The sequence below is a fragment of the Eleutherodactylus coqui genome, chromosome 10 (assembly GCF_035609145.1).
Source record: "Eleutherodactylus coqui strain aEleCoq1 chromosome 10, aEleCoq1.hap1, whole genome shotgun sequence".
NCBI classification, from domain to species: Eukaryota; Metazoa; Chordata; class Amphibia; order Anura; family Eleutherodactylidae; genus Eleutherodactylus; species Eleutherodactylus coqui.
The window spans coordinates 100293066-100316523 of record NC_089846.1 but is presented as its reverse complement, the minus strand read 5'-3'; the positions used below and the strand labels follow the sequence as shown (position 1 = coordinate 100316523).

The following is a 23458-nucleotide window of genomic DNA, read 5'->3' as shown; positions in this document are numbered from 1 at the left end:
GCGAGGACGGAGGCAAAATGTGCCCTGTGCCCTTTACCTGCACCGCTCACTACTGTAAATGGGTTGCTGCCTCATGGACAGGATTTACTAATGGAGCAAAAAGATTATAGCCACAGAATGGGGTGGAAAAGGCTTGTGACATGTCCTAAAAGGGGCGTGGTTTTGTGAATAGTGGGCGTGGCCCAAATGTGACAAAAATTTGATGTAGCACATTTTTAAATTGTTCCGTCTGTCACCCAGATTTACAGTGATAAAACGGGCGCACTTTAAGGCCCAATGTTCACGGGCGGATCGGATTCTGCATGCGGGAGCCCACCGCGGAATCTGTGGCTGAGGACCCCGCTTACTCAGCCGGGTCTTCTGCATGCCCGTCCGGGTCTTCCATTTTCTTTACTGCGGAAGCGCCGGCCTCCGCACATGTGAAGTGGAGTTTTTAACTTTTAAATCTCCTTCTTTCCTGCCTAATCCGCAGCCCATCTGTCATGTCAATTGTGGCCGGGCTGCGGATAGGACGGCTTCCACTGAAGTCCGTGTGGGAACCGCACTGAAGGGGAGTATGCTGCAATAGGTTTGAAGGACCAAAAGGTCCGCAAAACAAATCTGCATGCTTTAACCCTTTCCAATCCACTGTCTGACGTCTGAAGACATTCTGATTGAAGGCTGTACAGCTTCGATGTCGAAAGACATTCAGCAGGGTAATCTTACTGTATACTACCGGCCGCTCTGTTGTCGGGGGCCTCTCCAGCATGTCCCATACCGTAGTACTGGCTCTAGTCAGCAGATGACGCCATTGTATAATGGCAGAAAGAGAAAGCCCCCTAGGAAACCCTAAATCCAAAATTGGATTGCAAAGGGTTAATTCAGCTGCGTACGCCCTTGTTTCTCTATGGACGGCTTGAACAGTGGATCCTTTGCGTGGATGCCCCGTGCAAATTCCACAATTCACTTCTGCGCATGGACATTGGGTCCAAGTCTGCACCACGGTCTAATCAGGATTGGACAGTACTATTCTTCCCAGTGTGACAACGAACCCTTTTATAAGGCCTTGCTCAGTTTTTGCTAAACCTTTGTCTAGGAATGGTTAAATAATGGGCTGTAATACAATGCTAATGCAGGAGTTTCCAGCTGTATGAAGGCAAGAAAACGCTACGGAATACTCCTTATTTACTGTATTATCTACCTGCAGCCACTAAACAGCCCTTTACAGGTGATAAAGCCAAGGATGTAATAAATGTAAAGAGCATAACTAGTACTTCTAGAAGCGGAGGGGGCAATAGAAATGTGTACGTAGGGAATGTATCGCCTATGTATTGTTTTTTTAACAATTAAATGCAGACACTGCAACATATCCCATTTTCCAATCACAATTTATTTTCTAAATATAGATTTTTAAAATTCTATTTTCTGTACATAACTACGGGGGCCGGCATGTTGACCAAGCTGAGCTGCAGTTAACACCCCTCAGAAATGTGCTTTACAGCAGTCTCTGGGGCCATTCACACAATGGATAGAATGGGACCCGATGACTCAAAGCATTCTAGGCATGCTTTAGAACCTGTGCAGAGGTCATTGTGCAGGGAGAGGGAGGAGGTGAGCTATAACCAACACCTATTGTGAATGATGGATCTTGTGCTATATATATATATAAACACTTGTCTTTGTAATCCTGCCTGTGATAAGGAGACAACTGCTTAAAAGATTTCTGTACAGAACAGGAAAGGTCAGACCATGTTTAGGCTTAGTAGTCAGTATTAAAACTGCAATATATATTTGGGTTTTTAATATAGTCGCATCAAAATTTAAAGAATAAAAACATAAAAAGTCACCAAGTTTTTTTAAATACTATGTTTAACATAAGAACTTGATTTATACAATAAGTCTTTCTGCAATGACACATTCACTTTAAGAAGAGCAGATGTAAAATCCCGTTATGGCTTTTACTGTTCAGGAAGTTCTCAGAAGAGTTTCTAACAAAATCCAGCGGCACAATCAGAAGCTGGCAGTCTGGCGCGGTCGTTATTTTGCAGCAGAGCCGTTCCGCGAGAGGTCTTACCTTTACAGTTTCGTAATTAAGCAATGAGTCTATTGCAGCATTCCCAGCATCATTATCAGCTTTGTTCATTTCTATCCTAAACCTCGTCCTAAAATAGGTACAAAATAAACACCACCGTATTACATGTGTAAGGAGAATGGAAGGCAATGTCATACAAGAAAGGGCAAGGTTATGTTCATTTAGTCAAGACTAGAGATGAGCGAGCATACTCGTCCGAGCTTGATAATCGTTCGAGTATTAGGGTGCTCGAGATGCTCGTTACTAGAGGCGAGCACCACACGGTACTCTCGATTAAACGAGCACTGACCATTGAATTCAATGGAGCTGGCAATACAGCCGGCTCCATTGAAAGCAATGGGCTGCCGGCGATCTCAGGATGAATTTTCGGGAAGGGCTTAAAAATATAAGCCCTTACCTGAAAATCATCCTAAAATGTGTAAAAAAAAAATGTATACTCACCTTTCCGCTGCAGCCGGAACTCAGCCGCGTCTGGCCGGCAGTTCTCCTGAACTGCTCTGAGTAGTATTCAGCAGCCGGGGATTTAAAACCTGCTGAATGAGCTGCCTCTGATTGGTCACAGCCTCACCAATCAGAGGCAGCTCTCACTCACACCCATTCATGAATTCATGAATGGGTGAGTGCTGCCTCTGATTGGATTAGCGCAGGGACCAATCAGGGGCAGCTCTCAGCTGTCAATCAGAGGCAGCACTCACTCACCCATTCATGAATTCATGAATGGGTGTGAGTGAGAGCTGCCTCTGATTGGTGAGGCTGTGACCAATCAGAGGCAGCTCATTCAGCAGGCGGGGATTTTAAATCCCCGGCTGCTGAATACTACTCAGAGCAGTTCAGGAGAACTGCCGGCCAGACGCGGCTGAACTCTGGCTTCAACAGAAACGTGAGTATACATTTTTTTTTATTTTTACACATTTTAGGATGATTTTCAGGTAAGGGCTTATATTTTTAAGCCCTTCCCGGAAACTAATTCATCCCGCGCTCGCCGGCAGCCCATTGCTTTCAATGGAGCCGGCTGTATTGCCGGCTCCATTGAATTCAATGGGCTAACATCGTTCTTCTCTGCCACAGCTGTTACAGCTGTGGCAGAGGAGAACGATCTTTATGCTGACAGTGTGTGTGGGGGGGGGGGGGGGGGCACTCTTGCCGCTATTGTGGCTTAATAGTGGGACCTGGGAACTTGAGATGCAGCCCAACATGTAGCCCCTTGCCTGCCCTATCCGTTTCTGTGTCGTTCCCATCACTTTCGTGAATTTCCCAGATTTTCACAAATGAAAACCTTAGCGAGCATCGGCGATATACAAAAATGCTCGAGTCGCCCATTGACTTTAATGGGGTTCGTTACTCGAAACGAACCCTCGAGCATCGTAGGAAGCTCGACTCGAGTAACGAGCACCCGAGCATTTTGGTGCTCGCTCATCTCTAGCCAAGACCAAATGAGTGCCATCAGAAAATGAAGATATGCTGGAATGATAACGTTGGTTGATGCATTCTACGATGTCATTTGCCTGGGCAGCAGCTGCCTGACACCAATTGCTACAGTTCAATGTATAATTCCAAGTCATTTTCCATTCTAGTTAAACCTTATTTGCTACTTCTCTGCCTAAACATCCAACAGATCTAAACCCAATTGTAAACCGTTCTCCATTATAGGTCATAAATTTTAATCCACAAATCCTCCAATAGTCATTAATAAACATATTAAGAAAAATATAGGGCCAATACAAACCACATAAACCCTCCCAAAACCTGGGAATCAGAATGGAAATTTGTCAAACATGCACTGAAAAGACACGTTGTCTAACTTTACAGAGGGATTCCCCCTTTTTCTGTTGGCTGAAATCTTTAGTTTTTTTTCTCAAATTTTTGGAAATATGTCCATTTACCAATATTGTAGATACAAACAGTAACTGACTGACTATGTGCACAATGTTATCAGTGAGGCATATAATAAGTACGTAGAAAGGTCTATAATCAGGGAAGCTTCCATTTTTCCAGGACGATACGCTAACAGAAGACTAAAGAGTTAATGTAAGCAGGGTGCCGAGCGGAGACCGGCTCCATATCATACACGGGCATACATAGTCTCGAGAGTTACTACCTCCACTGTGTGACTCCAATGGTAAACGCGGTGTAGGCGCCAAGTGTCCCCAAAGTCGCGAGTGCAAACGGAGCTCCACATTTGTAGTACTACAAAGACACAAAGAATAGACGTCATGTGATCCAAGCATGCAAACAGTTTCCATCCGGCATCAGGTGAGAAGACAAATACTTGCACCTTTTACAATACACATAGCGAGCGTTTAATGGCCTTGATGGGGGAGATATTAGCGGCTATTACGGAGTGTTCACCAGCGGAGAGATGGCCCAACCTGATTATACCTTGGATCACTTACCCTGACAGCAAAAAAGGGATGAAAGACAATTCCTAGCTTTCTGTATTGTGCCAAGCATACCGCCTAATGCATGATAATAACCCATTACTAAATATTCCATTCTCCCAAATCACAATGAAACATTTCTGAAAGCTGCAGCAGAAACGTCTCAGACAAGTGGAGAGTGAAGAAGGTGTTATTAGGGGTATTCATCTCAGACCCTATATGACATATACAGTAAAGTTTGTTCCCAGCTCAAAGCATGATCTAAGTGAACAGCGGTAAAAGGATATTAACGGGAACTTGTCACGTCCCCGCTAAGCCATAAACTAAGTTATGATGCTATTAGGGGAGGTGACAGGGAGCCGGAGGATGGACTTCTATACTCGCCCCGCTCCTGCAATCCAGCGTTATCCATCTCTGAAGTCTGCGAGTGACCCATGTGTGCACTCACCTATAGAAGTCTATGGGAGAGTGCACACACACACGGGTCTGTGTAAAGAGTCGTTTTTGTGCACCCCATAGACTTCAGAAAGGGACACTGCTGTTCTGCAGTAGCGGGTGAGTATAAAAAAATGCATCACCTGACTCCCGGTTATGTTCCGTAATAGAGATGAGCGAACGTACTCGGTTCGGGTGTTTCTGGACCCGAGCACCGCTTTTTCTGAGTAACTGACTACTTGGACGATTCGGGGGGCGCCAGGGGTTTGCAGACGGGAAGGGGGGGGGGGGGGGAGGGGAGAGAGAGCTTCCCCCTGTTCCCCACTGCTACCCCCCGCTCCACCACGCCGCCACCCCCCGGATCTTTTCGTTCGAGTAGTCAGTTACTCGGAAAAAGCGGTGCTCGGGTCCAAAACACCCGAACCGAGTACGTTCGCTCATCTCTACTCCCTAACAGTACCATAACTTAGAGTATGGTGCTGCAGGGAAGTGACTAGTTCTCTTTAAAGGGGTTGCCCGGTCGTAAACTATTTATGGCCCATCATCGCTAGTATTACAGGCAAGACTGCCACTGCAGTAAGAACGGAGCTGCAGAAATCTGCTCAGAACAGGATAGCAGCGGCCCGGCGAACAGCCGATCAGTAGGGGGTCGTGGATGACAGACACCCATCAATCTACTATTGATGATAGACCATAAATACTGGTAGTTTACAACCAGACAACCCCTTTAAGGCAAATTCCAACGAATATGTGGTCAGACCCTCAATGATCAGACAAGCAGGCACTTTAGAGGAGGGAGTTTTGACTACTCTTAAGTATGATATTATGGAATAATAAGACTTTAGGCCATCTTCTGATAAAGCCCTCGAAACCCCTCTGCTTTCCTTCCCAGCAACAGTTAATGATAGAGCTGTGGTTATCATACAGGATTGAACACCTTTCATGTAGACAGGACAATATTTTATGATTTGAGGGACAATCAAACATTAGAGACCTCTCTGAACTTTCGCCACTTACCAAGATACTGCTAACAAGAAGCACCTCGAACATTGTGGGTCCCAGATTAAACACCAGTGCACTGAGCACAAAGCTAATACCTCTTGTACCCCGATCGATGGCTTTAGACAAGGCTCCCGTTTGTCTGCTCAGGTGGAAGCTCAGGTCCAGGTTGTGCAGATGTAGGAAAACATTCTTTGCTATTCTCCTGATGGAGCTTTGAGCCACTTTCCCAAACACTGCATTCCTTAACTCATTGAAGGCGGCAGCCCCGGCTCTGGACGCACCATCTGAAATCAGAAACACAGGCACAGCTCACCAGATGGCTTTCTTCCCAACATATAGTGAAAATTATATGTATAAAACCTAAAAATTACGTGGAGTTCCAGCTAAAACGTAAAACTGCTTTTAACCCCCTTAAGGGCTAAGCGCGGTAAATACTCTGTGCTGGGCTTTAATCCTAGCTGATAGCAAAAATATAGTGCGGGATTAAAGCCTCTGCTTCTGCAATCAAGCAGAAGCTGATGGGGTCTTCAACTGTCAGACACAGCCGAGGACCTGGAGATGGGAGAAGTGGGTTTTAGCTGCTTCTGTCTTCTCCTTCCCAGGGTACACATAGCGCTCAATGAACGCTGTGTACTAAAGAGTGAAAGTATTACTTCCACTTTGCGACCTGGTGATCACGTGACCGTCTCTTGCCTTCTCACAGTCAGGGCAGATCTGCAGGGTCCTAGAAGACCCTGATCAGCTCTGTTAGTGCCCATTGTCACCACAGAGGGAGGTTTTCCCCTGTAATTGAGGCTCCTGTGGATGTGGCAGCTACACAAAAAAGTATGAAATAAAAAAATTTAAAAAAGGAAGAAAAAAAAAAGTTCATGTGAATGACCTCCCCCAGGTCTTATAGGATATGATGTCATGGGGAACATAGATGGTAAAAAGAAAAAAAAATTACAGAATGAAAAAAGATATAAAAAGAAAATGACCCACCACCAACCACAACCGTGGCCATATGTGGCCTGCAAACCAAAACTGTACAAATTATATATTGAAACATTCAATACAAAATAAGGAACCCATTCCTGTATTGTATATTAGCGTAAATATACTAATTTTAAAAATAAAACTATACCTTCATTTTTTAAAACTTTTTTCCACCTAAAAATTAATCAGGGGGAAAAGAAAAAACTCAGTGATAAAAGGGATTAAAGAAGGAAAAAAACAATTCTAATTCCTTCCCAGTCCAGTGCTACCGGTGAAGCTCTTGTCGCGGTTACATTTGTTCACCGTTCAGGTTACCGCTCAGCCAATCACTGGACTCAGTGGTCACGTGCTATTCACAGACACACGACTGCCAAGGTCTGTGATTGGCTGAGCGGTCATGTGAATGGCATGTGACTGCTGCAGGAGTTTCTGAGACCAGTCTGGCAGTGGCAGACCAGAAGGGGGACACAGCTTTGATTTTATGCTGTTACCCACTGTCTGGCTTTTTCACTTTTAATCTTAGAAAACCTGTTTAATGACTGTTATTTTACTGATCTAGATATTTGAGTATTTGGGTTTGTATTGTGATGTTGACTTTCCCAAGAGCAACAAGCGGGAAGTACAGACCCAACGGTGGTCACGTTGTCAGCAGTTGATGATCAAATGCTAGTGTTGGGCCCGTTAGGACTCTGATTTGTTATACAGCAGTCCCGGCGGTGTATGGGGGCCTATAGTACCTCCGTATGCCTCAAGATTTCATGTGCGGCATACTTTAGTGCGTGAACTGCTACTACAGAGGTGTTCTTCCCTACTGCTTCTAGGGGAGAACATCCCTATGGTACGGTGCCATATGGCAGCAGCGTCACTGCCTAGGACTCTGTTCTCTGCACGCCATCACACTGGCTCCAGGCGCACAGCGCTGCCTCGTACTTTGAGCTCTAGCCTTTCAATTAATTGTAAACTAGAATATTTAATAGTTTGCTCCGAGAGAACTTTTTTTTTATTAAAGATTAAAAAAAAAAAGTAAATTGATGTAGTTAAGAAACCATAATTTTCTGGCAAGGCAATAAATTCAATTATTTTATGCCCCTTTTTTTTTTTGAAAGGATTAAAAATACAAACTGCCTTAATGAACTTGGACAAAACCCGGCTGCTTGTTTAGGAAAGAGAAAGGGAAAGAAAATGCTCATTACTACCTTCCATGTTGTCCAGAAAGACATGAAAAGAGTGAAGAGGCAGCAGAGAAGAGGGAAAGGTGAAGGGGTGACACATCAAACCCCCTCTGATCAAAGACCAAAATACCTTGGTGTGTGTATACTGGATGAGCGTAAGTGAGAGACGGGATCTGAGAGAAGTTAGAAGTATATCTGCAAGCAGAATGTCACAGGAAACAAAACATTTGTGTTCTGCCGCTGCCACGGATCAGCGCGTTAGGAGGGTTTAATAAAAACAGCCAGAGCAGAAGCTGGCAATCTGGAGATTGCAATAGGCTACAAAATAACTCCATAACTTCAGCGGGCTTTAAAGGAGCCGCTTCATCAAGAGGGCAACTCCCTATCTATCTGCCGTAACCGAGCATAGGGATGTCATGGGGGAAGGGGGGGGGGGGGGGGGACTCAACCACACTAGAGCTTACCAACAAAGACTTCTGGACTGTGCCCATCCATGCATTGGAATTTTATTTGTGATGTCAAATGTATGTAGCGGCCCGTTGGGAAAATGTGTTGCCAGCTGTATCTTTCCACTGTGAATCACAGGATGTTTCAGAAGCGGAAGCAAAAAATATTGCTGATCAAAAGGCTGGATTCAATCTGAAAAGACATCCCCTTTAAATAATCAGCAGTGACCCATTTGCCAGGTGTAAAAGAATGGCCAATATCGCTCTATACTAACTCCATTTGGTCTTTCAGCTTGTATAAAGAGATTACTTAAAAAAGGCCAATCAGCCTACACAGAGATTTTCTCCTACAGGCAGCTTCCTCATTCAACAGGAAAACGCTCTGCTGGGTACTAAAGCTTGTGACAACAACAGTCCCGGTACTAGTGACAACAACAGTCCCGGTACTCGTGACAACAGTAATCTCTGTCTCACTTTGAGGTAAGGAGACCTGATGTCACACCACGTGATCAGCTGTTCAAGAGAAGAAAAAAAAAAACCCATATGTATGTGATATATGTTGGGATTACTTACTGTGCATGACAGATACACCCTTGTTTACTTACTACTATAAAAGTCTGCAGCAATATAGAATAAAGGGGGACTATCTAGAGAAAAGAAGGTTTCTACACAACGTAGAAGGGGGTTCTTTACTGTAAGAGCAGTGAGACTATGGAACTCTCTGTTTGAGAACGTGGTGATGGCGAACGTGGTGATGGCAAACTCGATAAAAAAGAGTACAAGAGGGGCCTGGATGTCTTTCTTGAGCGATACAATATTATACTTAAAATCATTAATAACTCCAGAACAGTTATGGATTGTTCCGATTTGCCAGATTGGAGTCAGGAAGGAATTTGTTCCCTTAGATGTGGTAAATTGGCTTCTACCTCATTGGGTTTTTTTTTTCCCTCCTCTGGATCAACATTGGGGGGGGGGGGGGGGTGATAGGCTGAACTGGATGGACATACATAATTCTCTGTTACTATGTCTCTTGACTACACCAACCGAGAGTAACGCGTCTTAGTTTCTTGGAGTACTCCACCAATATCTTATTACATTTGGACCACCAAGATACACCTAAAGCGCTCGGATGGTGCTAACACAGGTTCCCACCATGAAAATGTGTCTCTCTTGCCAACAGCAACTAATTAGCAGTCCGTTTTAAACTTCCAAACCCCCATGAAAAAAACTCATCCGTGAATTGTTAAACAAGCATGCTTTACCCAGCATTGACAATTAGGGCCAAGTGTGTCCTCAGAAGAAGTGGCGGCCTAAAATATATTCATGTATTGCAGCAAAATAACAGAACGGTCAGAAGAGTGTTTTTCTATTTACATGTACCCCACCACCAAACGACCCCTTCCAGGGTCCAAAGCACTTCAAGAGAGAAGTAGAAGCACTTTAAAAGGATAAAGGAAGCAGAAAAAAAATTAATACTCGCAGTCTAATATGTTTATTAAAAAAAATAGAAAAAAGTCTTCTTAATGTAAAATAAAGAACATGGCGATGGCAACCCTGCCAATCGAATAATTATAGTGATGAAAGAAAGCGTGGAACGAGAGGAGAGCATTAAGAGGCAAAGGATTAACAATTTGTTGATTTTGCACTTGTATTTTGTGTTTGTTAGCCAAGTGCTTTTAAAGTAGAGAGAAAGCTGCTTGTTGAGACTAATACACCGAAGAAACAGCAGGCTTCTTCCCCCGACGCCGTCTGACATTGTCCACGTAGAAATACATTTTCTAAAATCTCTGCACACAGTCAAAAAAAAGGCTGCAGGAAAAACACGATGAATGAAGAAACCGGAAGATCTTTATGTGAACGGCGGATTAATGTAAGTGCGTCGGATGAGATCGGGGCTTTTTTTTAGACTTATTGATCTAGTCTAGTCTGTAGCGCCCCTAGTATATTGCTTCAATACCACATGGGTAAATCACTGACTAACATATGACTAAAACATAACCATTACGGATTAAAATAATAAGAAGCGATATCAGGTGTCATGAAGGATGCACACAGTTACGGAGCGTTCTCACACCGGGTTCATACAAGTAAGAACAAGTGCTAATCCCATAATACGGGGATACTGGAACAAAAATATACTGACTTTCTGACTTCTCATGTACAGATGTGTACATAAAAAGACTCTGCAAGTTCCAGGATTGAACACAAAGTGTTAAGGCAGCAGTATGCAGTCCTAAGCTCTCGCTCACGACCTGAAGGTTGCGGGTTCATTCCCCGCTTGGTTCAGGTAGTTGGCTCAAGGTTGACTCAGCCTTCTGTCCTTCAGAGGTCGGTAAAATGAATACCCAGATGTGACATCACACTAGGAGTCAGTCATGACTGGGTGCCAACTTTACCTTAAAACACAATACAGATCACTTTGCCAGTGAGCACATCTACCTAGTGGACTTCTGCTGTTTGCTGACCATCTGTCTCAGCCAATTGCCAGTCACCAAATGTCATCACATCATTGGCTACAGCATTTAGAGGCTTACCAGCAGATGAGGATCATAGGCCGTTCACCACCTCCTCCATTTGTCATCATAGTGCACCGCAGTCAATCCAAGAGTGACAAGTCACCCGCGACCTGGCAGCTCCCTATTGCATTATAGCTCCCCCTGTCAGGAAGTATTTAGAATAGCAACTACGGGAACTGTGGCGCCAAAGCAATCATCATCCATCATGACAGATATCAATATATACTCCATGTGTTATATGGCCGATCTCATGTGGTCGCCCTCTGAATTTTCCTGACTCCTGCCGATTTGCTTAGATAGGTGATTATAGCACATTCCCCTCCGCATTGGGATAACTAAGCATATTTGTCAGTCAGTCTTGGAAAGCTTGCACCCCTGCGGGAAAAGGGTGGTGACTTTAGCTGCAGCGCAGGGACAAAGACGACAACTGTCGGCAAAACAGAAAAAGTAAGGATCTGCTGGCGAGGTGTTTGCCAAATATGTTCGGAATGTTTTGTTTTTCTTCTTTAACCCTTTGCAATCCACTGTCTGACGTCTGAAGACATTCTGATTGAAGCCTGTACAGTTCCGATCTCGGAAGACGTCCGGCAGGGTATTCTTACTCTATATTACTGGCCGCTTTGTTGTTGGGGGTCTCTCCAGTATGTCCCATACTGCAGCACTGGCTCTAGCCAGCAGATGGCGCCATTGTAAAATGGCAGAAAGAGAAAGGCCCATAGGAAACCCTGAACCCAATATTGGATTGCAAAGGGTTAATAAACCCAATCATATAAGCCAACACACGTGTGTAATCTTTGCTATACAAGTACATACGGGTATGATTTTCATTCTTTAAAAAAAAAAAAAAAAGTTACAAAACAAAATATAAACAGATTTATGTATCGCATTTTTCGGACCATAAGAGGCACCCGAGGTTTAGGCAACAAAAGACTAAATATTTTATACTAATTAAAACTTTCCTGGGGGTCAGAGGAATAGGAGGGGTTAATGTCACTAACTTTGCAGGTCCGATATGGAGCCTCCCATCCTTATATTGTAGGGTAGATGTGGGAGGGGTATGAGGCAAACCAGGAAACAGTCCTGTAAGGGCATGTGCAGACATAACAGAATTTTTCCACATGTAAATCCGAACCAAAACCCTTTTATGTCTTCATTCGGTGTGGATTTTCACCACGGTTTTCACTTACTGCATTGCAGTGAATTAAATCTGCTGTGAAAACCCATCGCTTTTCGGCGATCCAGCAGGCTACGGCATGACTATTTTCCACTATGTCCTATGTTCCGAGTGACTGATGTCCGTTAAACCCCCATTCACTTACACTGCACTCTACTTTGTTACAGAGTAACAATTCTGCTGTGTGTGAACGCGCCCTTGTTGTGTCCTCATCTTTAGTACACACGCAGCTCCGCTATGCTGCACACACACAGCCCTGCTACAGTGTATAGAGGACTGTTGCACCAAGTGTGAAATCCTTACTTTCCCAGCTGTGCTCTCTTGCTGACCGGGCAGGACTCCTCCCAAGCATCTGATTGGTCACCAGATCGTGACATCAGAAAGGTCCTTCACACCAGCTTTGGTCCCATTACTGTGTAGGACCTGCAGAATGGGAACTTCAGTGTATAAGATGCAGTCACTTTTTAGCAAGATTTTTTCTTGGTAAAAAGTGAGTCTTATAGTCCCAAAAATACAATATCTGTTTTGTGGTAGCCTGTTGGACTGAAAAAAAACAAAACAAGTTTGCCTACCTTTTTCAGTACCGTCAAAAACAAAGATGTATTTCAGCCAAAATCATACCAGAAGGGCACTTGAGACAGACCTCTCTCCCATAGAAGTCTATGGGGACTTCACAGTATACATCTGGATACCCTCCCGCCATACACTGAGCATAAAGTTGGGTGAACAGAATTTCATTGCTAGCGTTTTAAGCTTAGCGGTCAATACTGTGTAAATGGGTAAGATTAGAAGTACGTGAGGCAGTGAGAATGAGTGATAAAGTCTTAAATTAAAGAAAAACGAAGGACTTTTTTTTTTAAACCTAGAAGTCATTAGCTTGTGGGTCACATCATAAAAGTCTCCTGTAATTGAAGAGGTAATTACAGACCAGATAGCATTTGACAGAAGGAATTAAGACTTGACAAAATAGTTGCGCAGAGTCCACCTCATCAGAATCACCACTAATATCTATTTTTCCCCTAAGTTAATTGCTTTAGTCCATTACTGGCGGGGACGCGAGTCCGTAAGCACATCGTATAACGTCAGGCTCCAGGAATGATCTTTTATAATCAGATCAATTTTCCATAGGAACAAAGGGCGATCCGACTTGTACCTCCAGAAGTTTATGATTTTACCAACATTAGTCCAATTAACTCTGTAGGCCCAAACTGAACAATGGTGGCATATTAATCTGATATGCCGTAACTGTCCGACCTCCGGCAGCCAGTGGAAAGCGACTACGTGTGCACAGACACGTATTGCCAAGTTTTGAAGTTACCCCCTTTCCACGGGATAGTGGATAACTTTCTGATAGGTGGAGTCAGCTGTAACCCAGGGATGTTCCATGAGAACGGGGATCCTGAGGAGTCACACATGTGCGTTCCATTCATTTCAGTGGGGCTACCGGAGATCGCAGACTGTTTGATTACTTCCATGCTGCTGTCCCAACTGAAATGAATAGAGAGGATGCACACATGCATGACCGCCACTCCATTCATACATGGCTGGCAGGGGTCCCAGTGTGTCAGACATGCGGGGTCCCGCAGCAGAATGCGATTTTTGCCTAGTCGGTGACCTCCCCATGTACCTGTTCGCAGTCTTCATAATCTGTGCTGCGGACGCGCCAGCCAGCGCACATGCGCAGTACAGATTATGCCACGCAATCTCAGTTCGCTAGCTTTATGTCGAATTCTGGCATAAAAAAAAACAAAAAACAACTCCCAGGTCGCTCTTTCGCAAAAATTTGCAACTTTTTAGCTTGCCTCTACAGGTTTCCAAAAAGCGGGTGGGACTTTCAGGAGAGGGGGTGGCCACAGGAGCGACACCTTTATATATGCGCACTAGAGCGGTGTCCAGTACGTGAAGAGGGGTGAGCCGGTCCGTGTATTAGATGCATCGTGAACTGGGGAAATTATACTAAGACCGCTGTTAAAAATGTCCTATTTTGTTTTAATTCAATGACACAAAACACAAATCTTGAAATAGTGGAGAACAAGAACAATACATCCACCATGTCGTCTAGGCGGACTACAAACCACAATCTTACTATCTAAATCGGAGTCATACTTACAGCCAATCAAGACGGCCGTGGCCATTGTAGCCACAGTGCTCGATGCGTCGGCTAGGTTCAGGACATTCCCAGATATTTCATTCAGACTGTCCACTGCGTATTTAAACATGAAGGGCACCACAATGTTCATCCCCTGCAGACAAATAAGAGCATTAGTCGTCTGACAATAAGAAGCGCAGCTCCACACCGGTCAGATCTGCCACAGAGAGTCACAGATTGCTGCAAGAAAGCTCATGGTGGCAAATCCACATCAAGTCAGTGCAGAGATCCTAGGAAGAAACATCATCTTCAACAATCTAGTGCAGATTTATACTTTCCCTAATGAAGTCAATGGAGAAAACTTGCAACAAATCTGTTCTCAATTTGCAACAGAAATTGACAAGCGGCGGATTAAATAACTAAAAAATAATTCTATCATCTAGGCAAGCGAGTCTTGGTGTGGAGAAACCCTCATCCTCTTGCTTGGTCCCTTGATCTGGAGTGGAGAATATGTAGCATTTCTGCTCCGTGTGACTTTAGGCCTCATGTCCACTGGATAAATCTATTAGGAAATCCGCGCGGGTCTCCCGCACGCGTGATCCGCGCCCATAGGGATGCATTGGACACCCGCAGGTAAGTAAATACCTGCGCTTGTCAATTTTCCCTGCCGTGCAGATCGTACGTGCGGGAAATCACCCACAGCTTGCTCCATTTTAGTGCTGGTCTCCCACACGGACGGCTCCCGCAGGCTTCCATAGAGGCCTATGGAAGCCGTCCGGATCCGCGGAACACCCACAGCTGAATTACTGCTCTCCGGCGCGGGACAGCAGGAGTTCAAAAAAAAAAAAAAAGAGTGCTCGGCGCATGCACACGGCGCACTGCCGAGCACATCCTCCGGGCAGCAGCAAAGAAGATCCGGCCGCGACGAACGTGAACCTGCAGCGTCCGGACAGGTGAGTTAATTCAATCTTCAGGCCTCATGTCCGCGGGAAAGAAGGGACCTGCTGCGGGATTCTGCATGGAAAATCCGCGCGGGCCTAAATTTCCTAGTGGACATGAGGCCTTCCTCTTCTACAGACATGAGGATAAACTATATACTTGCAATACAAACAAAAGCCAGATATCACGGCATCGCAGGGATTTCATTTAGCTTTGCTGATTAATCCAGACATCAGTGCATTCATAGTTAACTAAACGGTCATTACCTATACTACCGGTCAAAAGTTTTGGAACACTGCAATTTTTCCAGTTATTTCTCATATTAACACAGTTCAAGTTCAGCAAATAATGTGAGATGGTTCAAAAGTCAGTTAAAAACATAAAAATCATGACATTTTAACTTGAAACGCAACAATAGTCTGAATTTATGATTTTAACCAAATGGATTTTTCAGGGAACACATCAAGGACAGCTGCTCTGCAGCACAGAAAGCACATGATGGTTTGAAATTGGATGCAAACTTACTACAGGCGTCTCAACTTTTGCAGATTACTTTCCAACCCTCTAGTCTAGTTGGAAAGTTTTGCTCTTCAGGACAGAGCTTGTTGCTATCATAATGGCAAAAAAAGGACAATTAACCAAAGAAAGCAGACAATTACCACCCTTGGAAGTGTAGGTCTGTCCTGCAGAGAAATTGCCAAGTCAAGGTGGCAGTCAGTACAGTTTCCTATATCATCAGAAGGTACTTGATAACTGGAGGAAACTGACAGGAAGAGGTCTGGTAGGCCAAATACCACTAGAAAATCAGATGATAAGTTCTTGAGAATCAACACTTTCCATGATTGGTGCCTCGCAGCACAAAATCTTGAAGCACAGCATTGGCTGGTCCGTTGCTAGGAGGATTGCCCCGCCTTAATGTTTTTATTGTTTGTGTAACCTCCTGCCCATGGAGTTTCTGGTCACACAGACCACAGCGTCCTTGCTGTCCATATGCAGTAGTGTTCTTCACTCAGATGTAATGTCCTCCATATTGACTGATGTGTCTTCATCGCTGTTTGGCTAAGTATATCTATTAATTTATATTTATCGTAGGATGGTAGAGTTGGAAGGGACCTCCAGGATGATCGGGTCCAACCACCTGCTCAGTGCAGGATCACTAAATCATCCCAGACAGATATTTGTCCAGACTCTCTTTGAACACTTCCATTGAAGGAGAACTCACCACCTCCAGTGGTAACCTGTTCCACTCATTGAACACCCTCACTGTCTAATATCTAATTTGTGTCTCCTGCCTTTCAGTTTCATCCCATTGCTTCTAGTATTTCTTTGGACAAATGAGAATTGGGCTAATCCCTATTTTTTTCACACCTCTTGTTAGATTATCCTTGTATTGTTTGAGGCTGTGATTCTGTAATATTTATGCACTCAGCAGTTAAATAGTGGATTCCTCCCTCTGGTTTTTACTGCTAGTGGTGTTCTACGCTCGCAGTTTCCTATGGTCAGAATTATCTGGTCATCATTGGGTATGGTCCTATTGTTAAGGTAGGATTTACTAGGGCTTATCAGGTGGTTTGAGAACAGAGCCGCCCTTTTTAGAGCGGTCACTCTGTATACCAGGACCACACTTACAGGGCGAGCTCCTAGGTTTACTCTTTTTAATCCTCATGGTTACTTTCCTGGTGCCGATTTCCTTTAATCATTTAATAAAGGTTACGGTTTGTATATATATTTTGCATATAGATCCACATTGTGTGATAGCTATTGTTTTTTGTATTTGTATATTTTGATTCAGTTATATTGTGACGAGAGGACAAAAAAATGTTTTCGATGGATGCATACAATTCCAGGATGAATAACAGCAACGGCACAATGCAGAATTTAAGAAAAGAGGCTCCAGCATTGTTACTTTATGGGAAACAGAATGTATTTACTAAATCAGCAGGGTTATGTGCGCTCTAGAAGTGGTGGGGAGGAAGGTGACAAATTCAGGTCACTTACAGGGGAACCTATTGGGGGCACGGTTGTTCCTCTTACACTCTCCCCACCACCAAGTGGTACCAACAAGAGCCTCTGATGCAGATGAAGGCGTCTCGTTGGAACCGGAGAACCATTATAAATGGAAGCTGCAATGCCGATTTGAGCATAGATCGAATGTAGCAAGACGGAGACCCACATGGTTCTAATGGGCTCAACTTTGGTGACATTAAGGGCGAGCCAGGGGGGGTTTTGGATATTCCATACGTAATATGGATGATAAATTATCGTCATGTCAGAAGTGTATGAAACAAGGTTGAACTTCTTTCCCTGAATGACAAAACAGTGACTTTCCCCCAAAAAAACTGATCAGAATAAGGATGAGAAAACTAACTCTGTAGTACCTTCTTATCTTCCTGGCGCCCCAAGAGTAGGAGCACGGGGTACGCTGCAGCCGCACCTGCATTCCAGGATTAAGTGGCGTTCCGCTTTATACATTCCGGTCACAACATCCACTTTGAAAGCTATATTCATCTGCAAACACAGATTTTAATTTTACCAGAGAGGACACAGATGTTGGCTCCTTGCCTAAATGTCACCGGGTCTCCCAACGCGCATTAAAATGTTAAAGGATGAAAAAACCTATTATGCAAGGAACGGGAACAGTCTGCAGGGCGACGACACAATGTATACCTGAAGAGAAACCTCAATCATGGAGATATCCAATGGTGTCAGCGTATACCACCCATGTGTATACCGCATCAGATAGAGAATATCCCTGAGCATTCGCTCACATCAGTGTCAGAAGTTCCGTTTGGAACCTACGTTGCTTAGCGAGCTGCGCCATTTCCTCCTGTAAACTCTTGCAAAATGCCGGACTGCTGGCAGGAAATCGAATGGTCCCCCATCAGAGTCAATGGAGGGGCCGTTTTGCTCCGTCTTAAGATAGAAGTATCCGCCCAAGGGGTGTCGTTTTCTTGCAGAAAGATGTCATCCCCTAACGGCGCTGCGAACGAGCCCTCAGCCATTGATACGAATCGCGCCCCTCCGCGCAGTCAGTAGATAACAGTCTTTCAACAGGAACATTCCTAAGTATCCTGCACACATTTTAATAAGATCTAAAGCCGACATCCAGGATTTCAGCACGGCGGATTCCCTGAGGGTAAAACATGAATATATATAAGGCCAAGTACTATTCCATTTCATTCATAATCAAGTGAGGATTTATTCTCATCAGCAAAATTTGACTTGATTTGAAATTCATTAATATGGCGAGCGGCGGATTAGGCTGAAAGAGGCAGATACGTGGGAGCGGAAAAATGTGCGCTCTGCCGTTTAAATTAAATGGTTTGTGGACGCAGGAAGGATGCCATACAAACTCCTGCTCAGGGCAAAACAATAAGATATGCTCACATGCATTTCAAGTGATGCTGATATGGGGTTTATATAGGACAGCGAGATAATGCTGGAAATGTCGCCGCTATCCAGATAATTGTAGATTAGGCTCAAGTGCTGGGAAGTAGATTCAACTCGGAGGGCCCTTTACACGTGCGGACAGCGATACCGCGTGGGACAGCAGCGAGGGGTGGGGTCTACACGGGATCGAGAGGATTTCAAGGTAATTGGGTCTCATGGAATGAATTGCTTAAGATGTAATTGATGAGTTAATCCCTCCCACCAGCCCCGGCGGCTGTGCACTCCTTTGTCCACAAGCAAGGCTTCACTTTTTTGGGTCCTTTAACCCTTTGCAATCCAATTTTGGATTCTGGGTTTCCTAGGGGGCTCTCTCTCTTTCTGCCATTATACAATGGCGCCATCTGCTGGCTAGAGCCAGTACTGTGGTACGGGATATGCTGGAGAGGCCCCCTGACAACAGAGCGGACAGTAATCTACAGTAAGAATACCATGCCGGACATCTTGCGACATCGAAGCTGTACAGCCTTCAATCAGAATGTCTTCAGACGTCAGACAGTGGATTGGAAAAGGGTTAAACTCTAAGCCAATTTAAAGAACCCAAATTACATTATATTATAAAGAGTCATCGAAAATACTCCATAACCCTGTCCGTAGGCCAGATTCTTGCAATCTAGGAATGAAAAAGGACCATAAATAAAAAAGGAAACAGAGGCACCCCTATAATTTAATGGGGAGAAAGAAACAGGTACCCATCCCAGCTGTCATAGGCGCTGACACCAGGCGGAGCAGATCCCAGGGCTTTCCTCTGCACTTTCCAAAACACATCGGCCGGGGCGAAAGGTGGAAAAATGTAGAAAAACAACTGCACTAAAAAATTCCCTTATGAGGATCCGGCATGCAGCATTAGGCGAAGATCAAAACACTGCCCTCATGTGTATGCATTATGTAACTGCAAGCCATGTCTAACCCTCACTCGTCATCACCATAGCGTCTACACCAACACCACATGCCAACGAAAGCCGTCTAGAAGAAAATCTGTCTTTGATGACCACAGCAGCCAATCACAGCACAGCTTTCTTCTCCTATACTGCAGAGGTAAAATTAAAGCTGCACTGTGATTGGTCGCTACAGGCAACATTTTCTTTGGGGCAGCTTTTATTAGAGTTTGGTACTGGGCTAAATTTCCATAGCCCACCCTGTATAACAAACTTCAGTGGGAAATGTTTTAACCATTTAGTGACCAGTCGTATGGGTTTTCACAATGATCATCGACTGGCCTTGGCTAGACTGCTGTGTTTTTTACGGAAGCCTAATTACGTGCCAGGAATAGGTGGGTCCTGCACTCATCGCTGGGAGCAGAGAAACCTCCGTTCCCACCCTTACATGCCGTGATCAACAGCAATCACGAGCAAGTAAGCAGGTGACAGAAAAAGGCAGCTACAATGTGACTGCAGGGTGCTGATGAGTTCTCATTGCAGCCAGAAGCCTAACTAAGGCCTACCAGGCATGCCAAACAGCTGTTGTAGTATACAAGTAGTGCAGTGTAGTGTACCAGCGATCGAACGATTGCATCTTCAAGTCCCTTTGAGGGGAAAAAAAAAAAAGTGTTGAAAGTTCTATAAAGTAATTTTATCCCTTCATCATAGGAAAAAGTAAAAAATAAAAATTACATACTCGCCTTGTTCATAATGACCCGCACTACAAAAATATGCCCATTATCCAGGAAGGTAAAACCAGCTGATCGGCAGGGGTTATACAATTTGTAGAAAAAAACTTTTTTTTTTTTTTTAAATCTAAGAAACCCCCTTTGTATCACACATGACTAATGGCGCTCCACCCGGTGGTCGTGTCATGTATTCTATATCTACGGCTGCCCAGTAATTGATACGGTGCGCTCCGCTCCCGGGATGTGTGTTGGTCCCAGCAGTTACTGCAGTGAAGCGTGACGATGGAGGCAGGTGATGACCCTCCGCCGGCAGATGCTCTCTGTGCTATTATTACTGCAAGGTGAGGAGCATCACCTATATATTCTGTGACAGCCGGCAGCGCAGACATCGGGAACTAATCATTAGAGCCATCGCTGGCTTCTTAAAAGTGACATGCACTTTACCAAAGTGACAGCGGGGTTTAACTGCTTGGAGGACTGCAGCACTAAATACAAGATGCAATCCAATGGCAAGCGGCTCAGATGGCTGCGCTATTCTTCAATGTAACGTGTATGTTGGAAAGAACACATAGAATTTACCGTATTCTTTACGAATTGTAAAAGCACTGCAGCTAATATCACACGGCATATTTGTGCAGTGGTAATAATAATAAATGACTTCTGCACACGACTTGCTACTACCCTGTTTCCCTGAAAATAAGACATACCCTGAAAATAAGACATAGCTTGATTTTCCAGAATGCAAAATGATTTCTCAGGCTTTTTGAGGATGCTCGAAATATAAGCCCTACTCCAAAATGAAGCCCTGCTAACAGTTAATTAAAAAAGTCAATTTAAATAGTGTCCAGGCAGCTATAACATGTAAAAAAGTTAAACCTTTTTGAACAAAACTTAATATAAGACTCTGTCTTATTTTCGGGGAAACACGGTAGCTGGGAGGCGGCATTATGGCACAATATGTTTGTCAAGGGCCCTGAGCCTTCAGTCCAGTGTCATCCATGGATCTGCTATGGGGACTTGGGGTGTATTCACAGGGGGGCACAAGGATGGAAACTCACAGCGATATTGTATTTGTAAACCAGTGATTTTTGCCTGTGATGGCGATGCAACAGACCGCATGACTGCGCTTTCCATTTTTATGTGTGTGACAATGGCAGGTTTTTCAATGGTAAACATAGAATATTGCATCGTTCTAGCATGAAACTCACATTTACTTGTGAGCACAACGCAATTTTTGTGTGTCCCCGAAGGAATTTAGGGGCGATTTAATAAAATAATAATAATATGGCTGATATAACTTAAAAGGGTTGTCCCGCAGAAGCAAGTGGGGTTCAGCACTTCTGTATGGCCATATTAATGCACTTTGTAATATACATCGTGCATTAAATATTGGCCATACAGAAGTTATATACTTACCCCCTCCCGCCCGTTGCTGGCGTCCCCGTCTCCATGGCAACTACCAAACGTCTCCTCTGGTCGCCGCAACAGTCGCGCTTGCGCAGAGAAGAATCCTCTTCTGGAGGGTCCGGGCTCACGAGCTGCGTCCTGGCTCCTCCCCCTTCTCAGTGTTATCGCGTAGCTCCGCCCCCGTCACGTGGTGCCGATCAGCCAATGAGGTGGCTGTAATCGGCAGTGGAGCTCAGACTGGAGAAGAACATCCACGGTGCACCATGGGAGAAGACCCGCAGTGCACCATGGGAGAAGACCAGCGGTGCACCATGGGAAATGACAGCGGCCATCTTGGAAGAAGATTTTTATAACTTCATGAAACAGCTTCATGGTGAGTAGAAACGCTCTAAAAAAACGATTTACATGGGTAGTTTGTAATGCTTGCTTAACATGGGGGACTGGGGTGTGAAAAATCTTTCGTTTTGGCCGCGGGACAACCCCTTTAACCCCTTGAAGCTGATGGGTTCTTTTTCTGTGCCACTTCAGTTTATGTCAAATTGGGATGGAACTCTGCAGGAACATTTGTGCATATGCACCCTTAGGCTAATTTCACACGGGTGACTGCGGTATAGGGCCGTGAAACTCCGCCCAATACCGCTCTTGCCATCATGCGTTTTCCCTGTGGATGCGAAGAATTTTTGTGTTAAAATGCCTCACATCACTCAAGGAAAGAATCGATCCTTTTTTCACGTAAATGCATGCATTTTAGTCTGACAGTTTTTGCAATGGGGTTTAATTAAAAATGTTACAGTTCATCATCTACATGTCGCTGTATATAGACATTGCAGACTAAGGCCGCTTTCACACGGCCGCAGAAAACCGAACGAGAATTGTACATGGGAGAGGCACGAATATGAACCCCCTTATTTTGAATGGGGTCATACACATGAGCAATATATATCACGGCATGTCCTATCTTTGGGTGCTCCCTTGTTTTCGAGGCCACGTGGAGGCAATGTGAGGTTTTCTATTGAAAACCATAGGAAACAGTGCGTGATCTGCGGCGCAGGATCGATTCTTTCCTTGAGTGATGTGAGGCATTTTAACACAAAAATTATATTATATATATATATAGCCCCCCAGATCCTCCAGTTTCCAGTGATATGGTAAACGATGAAACCGGAATGCTATGGAGTGGAACCCGGTCGTCTTCAGCAACTAATTCCGGTTTATAGTGGGCACGGACAACGGCCATGTTCGTGTCTGGAGACCTTGGGGTGAGCGCCTCAATCCTGCCTTTGCAGTGGAGCAGCACACTGCCCCCTGCTGGTGTGATGGTCTGGAGGGTCATCTCATATGGCAGTCAGTCACCCCTAGTAGTGGTACGAGGGACAATGACAGCTCAGCGATACGTTCAGGACATTCTGCAGCCACATGTGTTCCTCTCATGCCGGCTTCTAAGAGGCAGCAGGATGAAGCTTGGCCGCATACACAAGGGGGTCACAGGAATGTCCCCAGAACATTGTCACCCTCCAAAATATTGTCACACTTCCATGGCTGCCAAATTTATCGCAAATAGAACATGTATGGGACCATCTGGGATTCCAACTTCCAGAGCCTACGAGATTCCACAATTTAGAGCCTCAGTTACAGCAGATGTGAAGCAATATGCAGCAGGATACCATAAAGAACCTGTATGCCTCCATGCCCCCCGTATCACATGTGGTATCCAAGCTAGAGGCGGTACAACAGGGTACTACAGCCTCCATGCCTGTCTGTATCCCATCTTGTATCCAAGCTAGAGGCGGTACAACAG

The 23458-nt window shown here is 44.6% G+C and overlaps 1 protein-coding gene across 1 annotated transcript in view; it reads right to left on the bottom strand.

The window, feature by feature from the left end:
- The window catches only part of ABCB7 (ATP binding cassette subfamily B member 7), a 118361-nt gene that overhangs the window by 39710 nt on the left and 55193 nt on the right, over positions 1-23458 (bottom strand). Inside the window, exons 5-8 of the mRNA XM_066581640.1 lie at positions 14280-14412; positions 5902-6170; positions 4170-4258; positions 2054-2141 (exon numbers count right to left, since the gene is read on the bottom strand). Coding sequence (XP_066437737.1) covers positions 2054-2141; positions 4170-4258; positions 5902-6170; positions 14280-14412 — 579 coding nt within the window. The remainder of the gene's footprint in view (positions 1-2053; positions 2142-4169; positions 4259-5901; positions 6171-14279; positions 14413-23458) is intronic.